The sequence below is a fragment of the Etheostoma cragini genome, chromosome 9, assembly GCF_013103735.1.
Source record: "Etheostoma cragini isolate CJK2018 chromosome 9, CSU_Ecrag_1.0, whole genome shotgun sequence".
In the NCBI taxonomy this organism is placed as follows: Eukaryota; Metazoa; Chordata; class Actinopteri; order Perciformes; family Percidae; genus Etheostoma; species Etheostoma cragini.
Window position 1 is genome coordinate 11,620,829 of NC_048415.1, and position 6,093 is coordinate 11,626,921.

The 6,093-nt window shown below is 40.5% G+C and overlaps 1 protein-coding gene across 1 annotated transcript in view; it reads left to right on the forward strand.

Annotated features, from left to right (window-relative positions):
• Positions 1 to 6,093, forward strand: part of LOC117950824 (5-hydroxytryptamine receptor 3A-like) — a 16,078-nt gene that overhangs the window by 3,506 nt on the left and 6,479 nt on the right. The window contains exons 5-9 of the mRNA XM_034882170.1: positions 71 to 240; positions 547 to 707; positions 1,295 to 1,505; positions 4,419 to 4,709; positions 5,054 to 5,263. Coding sequence (XP_034738061.1) covers positions 71 to 240; positions 547 to 707; positions 1,295 to 1,505; positions 4,419 to 4,709; positions 5,054 to 5,263 — 1,043 coding nt within the window. The remainder of the gene's footprint in view (positions 1 to 70; positions 241 to 546; positions 708 to 1,294; positions 1,506 to 4,418; positions 4,710 to 5,053; positions 5,264 to 6,093) is intronic.

Below are 6,093 nucleotides of genomic sequence, written 5' to 3' on the forward strand. Positions count from 1 at the left end.
AAATTCCTGATTCTTAAACCTGTTCCTCTTTATTTCTTTTACTTCATCCTGACTCCTCAAACCCTGCCAGTGTGGATGATGACGTTTCCCAAGCGTGCCCTTACGTCTACCTCAATCACACAGGTCGCATCCGCTGGGACAGGATGCTGCGGCTTGTCTCAGCCTGCAACCTGGAGATCTTCAGTTTTCCTTTTGACGTGCAGAACTGCACATTTACATTTGGCTCCTACATGCACACCAGTAATAAAAGACTTCTAAACTTCTTATTTACAAAACTCAGCCAGTCTTTGGCTTACTGTACTTATAGAACCAAAAGCTGGGTCTTTAGTGGGTCAGAAAATCAACCACAGTGTGTTGCACTTCTTTTGCTTCTTTTGCAGGAAACAAAATAAATGCAAAATAAAAAATAGAACAAAAATATATAAATCATTATGTAACACATCAGTTATCACACTTAGCTAACTTCTTTATTTAGGTTAGCTTAGATTGTTCTGTTGAACAGTCCGGCTACTTTTCCCTCTCTCATTGTGTTTTTCTCTTTCACAGTAAGGGACGTGAGGATCACTCCAGCCCTGACTTTTAAGCAGATGTCTGAAAACTCAAAGCGTTACCTGGAAGCCAGTGGAGAGTGGGAGCTGGTGGACATACTGGGAGAGACCTCCATCCTCAAGTTTGGGGTCGATGAGTGGGACATCATCACGTTCTGGGTGAGGGAAACCAATCCCTGCTGAGTTTAACACTCTTTTGTGTACAAATATAACAGCCAATTTTTAAATATTGGCTGACTGGCCTGCAGCTGCTGTTCTGGTTCTCTCTCATAGCGCTGTTTTCAGAAGAAAAAAAAAACATTACCCACTACCTGTTCTGCCCCAGCAGACAGACACAGTCCGGGAATAGCTGTGAACATAATGGAGGATTAAGCCGCTAAAGAGACAGAAATTTCTCACAAGAGTTGGTAGTTACAGAAAAATACCTAAGAGAGTGAGGATTGGATTTACATTCATTAGATGCACATAGATGACAGTATGCAAATGCTGCCATATCAACTCAAAATAGGATATATCCATGCTGTGTTGACAACTATTTTGCCCCAAGTGGCAAAATGAGTTATTGCAGCTTTAACAAAGAATTAAAAATGAAAAAATACAAATGATTTCCTCAAGATAAACACCTCTTAGTGCATGTACATGCACTGTTAAATGTTATCTTTTAAATACATATTTCCCTCATTAGATAGTAAAGTTTGATATTTGTTGTGATAAGTAGTCTACCATGATTTTATTTTGTTCACTAGGTGGTCATAAAGCGACAGCCAATGCTCTACGTGGTTAACCTGCTGATCCCCAGCTCCTTCCTCATGCTCATCGACATCCTATCCTTTTACCTGCCCCCCCATAGCGTTGACCGCGCCTCCTTCAAGATGACCCTCATTCTGGGCTACACCGTCTTCCTGCTCATCATGAACGATCTGCTGCCAAGCACAGCAAATGGCACGCCCATCATAGGTCAGAAATGTAGAGATGACATAACTTGAGCACATAGCCTGGGTTGTAGAGTCCGCCATCACTAACACCATGAATTAATGGATGAACCAATCCATGGTTTGAATTAGCAATAACTGGTCCCCCCTGAAGCTGCACTTATCAATATTTTTATTTAAATGATTCAATTAAAGGACTGTATAATTTAAAACAGTGATGGGACAACTGCCTCTTTTACGCGAGTTAGTCCAACTGGACACTTGGCTGGCCTACCGAGTTAATAGATTCAGTTAACGGTTTGCATGCCCGCAGCAGGGGTGGATGACTGAAATTTGCAGAGAACCTAGACACCTGTTTGATTAAATTAGACTCATACATTAAGCATGGTTACGGTCCGGTTCAGTAACCTGGTGCACATTCTCCTTGTGACAGCCTACCCACCAAGTAAACCAACAGTTAATTTAAAATAACTGCCAAGGTAAAATGACGTGTATTTGTATGTGATATACATCATAATGTGGTCAATGAATTTCTATGCACACAATCATCTAAGATGCACGAGAAACAAAGGCTTCTGGGTTTGATTGATAACTCAATGCTATGATAGAAGCTATGATAGAGCTGCAAATAAGTATTCGAACACCTGTCTATCATCTAGAATTCTGACCCTCAAAGACCTGTTAGTCTGCCCTCAAAATGTCCATCTCCACTCCGTTTATTATCCTAAATTAGAGGCACCTGTTTGAGGTCGTTAGCTGCATAAAGACACCTGTCCACCCCATACAATCAGTAAGAATCCAACTAATAACATGGCCAAGACCAAAGAGCTGTCCAAAGACACTAGAGACAAAATTCTACACCTCCACAAGGCTGGAAAGTGCTACGGGAAAATTGCCAAGCAGCTTGGTGAAAAAAGGTCCACTGTTGGAGCAATCATTAGAAAATGGAAGAAGCTAAACATGACTGTCAATCTCCCTCGGACTCGGGCTCAATCCAAGATCTCACCTCGTTGGGTCTCAATGATCCTAAGAAAGGTGAGAAATCAGCCCAGAACTATGCAGGAGGAGCTGGTCAATGAAAAGAGCTGGGACCACCGTTTCCAAGGTTACTGTTGGTATTACACTAAGACGTCATGGTTTGAAATCATGCATGGCACGGATGGTTTCCCTGCTTAAAACAGCACATGTCAAGGCCCATCTTAAGTTTGCCAATGACCAATTGGATGATCCAGAGGAGTAATGGGAGAAAGTCATGTGGTTAGATGAGACCGAAATAGAACTTTTTGTTCATAATTCCACTAACCGTGTTTGGAGGAAGAAGAATGATGAGTACCATCCCAAGAACACCATCCCTACTGTGAAGCATGGGGGTGGTAGCATCATGCTTTGGGGGTGTTTTTCCGCACATGGGACAGAGAGACTGCACTATATTAAGGAGATGATGACCTGGCCATGTATTGCGAGATTCCCTCAGTTAGAGCATTGAAGATGGATCAAGGCTGGGTCTTCCAACATGACAATGACCCAGAGCGCACAGCCAGGATAACCAAGGAGTGGCTCTGTAAGAAGCATATCAAGGTTCTGGCATGGCCTAGCCAGTCTCCAGACCTAAACCCAATAGAGAATCTTTGGAGGGAGATCAAACTCCATGTTTTTCAGCGACAGCCCAGAAACCTGACTGATCTAGAGAAAATCTGTGTGGAGGAGTGGGCCAAAATCCCTTCTGCAGTGTGTGCAAACCTGGTGAAAAACTACAGTTTGACCTCATTAATTGCAAACAAAGGCTACTGTACCAAATATTAACATTGATTTTCCAAGGTGTTCATACGTGTAAATAGTTAAAAAATCATACATTGTGATTTTTTGATTTTTTTTTTTAGATTATGTCTCTCACAGTAGACATGCACCTACGATGACAATTTCAGACCCCTCCACGATTTCTACGTGGGAGAATTTGCAAAATAGCAGGGTGTTCAAATACTTATTTTCCTCACTGTATCTACAAGATAACATGATGTGCATTTGTATGTGATATACTTCCCCATAGATAATGTGTGAATGCCATGAACACAATCATCTAAGATGCACTAGAAACAAGGATTGGTTAATAACTCAAACTTACCGAGAACCACCGCTTGATTACATCAGACTTGAGCGCTTGCACAGTTACATTCGGCCTCGATCAGTAGCCTGGTCAAATCTACAACTCTGTAAATGTAGAAAATTTAATCTTTTTCTTAACATTTTCCCAGTTATAACTCTTGTAAAATAACATGTCAGTTTAAAAAAATAATTGTTGCAATGTTGAGTTTTTTCTCTTTGCTTTTTACTAGCTACACAACTGCTTAACTGTGAGAAAATGTATCAGCTAATTAAAGCTATAGTGCTTAACCTTTTGATATTAATGAACATCTGTTACATTCCGATAATTGCTAAATGATTTGCTACAAAGCTAATTAAGACTACCAGTGCCACAAAAGTCTTTGTATTTCTCAGTACTGCTATGTTTAGAAAATGGTGTTATCTAGGAACTTTCAAGCACAGAAACATGAGTGCAGATAATTACCTCTTCTGAAGAGTCCATTATGTTTTTTAATCCTCCGTGTCCTCCTTGGCAACTAGTAACTGCGTGGAGGAGGGTTGGGGGCGGTGTACGGTCACGTACAGTATATCTCAAAATCCTCATGACCCAAGCACCTAAATTCTTAGCAAGAGTGAGGATTTTTGACATATTTTTGTATTCTGTTTTCAAGATTATGTTGGGAGCTACAAATTGATTTTCATAAAATATTCAGAAATCACAGAGTCAATGGAACTGACCAACAACTCTGTCAACTCCCTGCCAATATACAGTATTTTGGTCTTCTGCTACTGAGTAAATATGTTTTTTATCTCTTCATTTGTGTCCTTTGATCTCTCAATCTATCCTTCAATCTAGGTATCTATTTCTCAGTGTGTCTGGCCCTCATGGTCATCAGTCTCCTGGAGACAGTCATCATTACCAATGTCCTACACCACAGCACCATGAAATATAAAGAGGTTCCAAACTGGGTGAGGGTGGTTGTCCTCAAACACATAGGAAACCTCATCTGCTACCGTTTTCCGGAGGACATACAGCCCCCTTATTTATCACAGATGGATAAACCTGAAAATTCAAATGGCGTTCCAGAGTCATGTATCATCCAACCAGCCAGCCAGAAACCTACCCAGCACCCAACAATCAACGGAGGTAATTAATCTCAGTTAATGACAAATACTACTTTGCAATTACTTTTGCCATCTAGAGCCCTGCAGTGGTCTTATCTAAATAAAATACTAGCAGCTGTTCAAAACTAAAATTATGAATTATTAATATTGGGCAAGGAAATACATTGATAAAAACATACTTTCTACAGACTATTACCAATCAATCACAGTCAAGTTAAGGTTAACGCTTTGATAGCTCTGTCTAACTAAGGGTAGTTGACCCATTTTCTAATTATTGTATTTGCTCATTACTCTTAACAGCTACAGCTTGCAGTCAATGGGTATAAACTGTGATCCCTCCTTTTGCTGTTCTCATGATAGGTGCAGCTGCACTGCCTGAACTGCAACAGATCTGTCAATACCTCGGCGACCTTCGTGCCCACCTCACCTCGCTACAGAAAGAGAGCGAGCTGCAGGGACAGTGGTGCCATGTAGGATATGTACTCGACTTACTGCTCTTCAGGATCTATCTGCTGCTCATTTCATGTTACGCCCTGGTCATCATCTGCATGTGGTGCATCTGGATCCACCAGACCTAGGATGAATAAAGGGACAGTTCATAGGATGTTTAAATTGCAAATTACTAAAATGCAATCTGTATAACTAGAAGGGGAAGCAAAGCCTAGGGCAACGCATATTAATTATTGTTTCTGTTATGTTTGTTTTCTAACTCTATTGTATATTAATTTTATTGGGGAAATTGTTGGGCGGATTGTAATGGATCTTTGTACAGACATTTATGGTCCACAGCTGATGAATCGTTATTACTTTGATGATCCTCTCTTGCACGACCAGCAGGTCAAAATTTTCTCTTGTAAAATTTGCTGGATCGATTGGCACAATTTGTTCATACATTCATAGTTCCCAGACTTTGGTGGGTCCTTAATTCTTCCTCTAGCGCCACCATGAGGTTGACATTTGTGGTTTTGAGTCAAACTCAACAACGCTCTACTATTGCATTTATTTCCATGACATTTGTTGCAGACATATGGCCTATGTGCCCCTTCAAGATTAATTGTAATAACCTTTTATCTCGTACAATCATCAGAACAAAAATTGATTTACAATAGTCTATAATAAAAGAAACCTGCAAAACTCATAGCATTCCCATCAGCCTGAGCTGTAGAGCTAATTTAAGAAATGTGTGCATGCATAACTAAGCAAAGCATACTTTTTGTGTTGTAGGCAAATTGCGGTAGGCAAATTGACACAACTAGTGCACACTGTTTTGTTTGCCTAGCCCTCAGCTGTCACAAATAAAAGTTGTTGACACATCTGATCCTCATGAAGATGATTCAAAAGCCTGTTCATTATGCAAACAGAGACATCAGACTAGTGGATCTTTGCAAGCAACTGAGAATACCCCA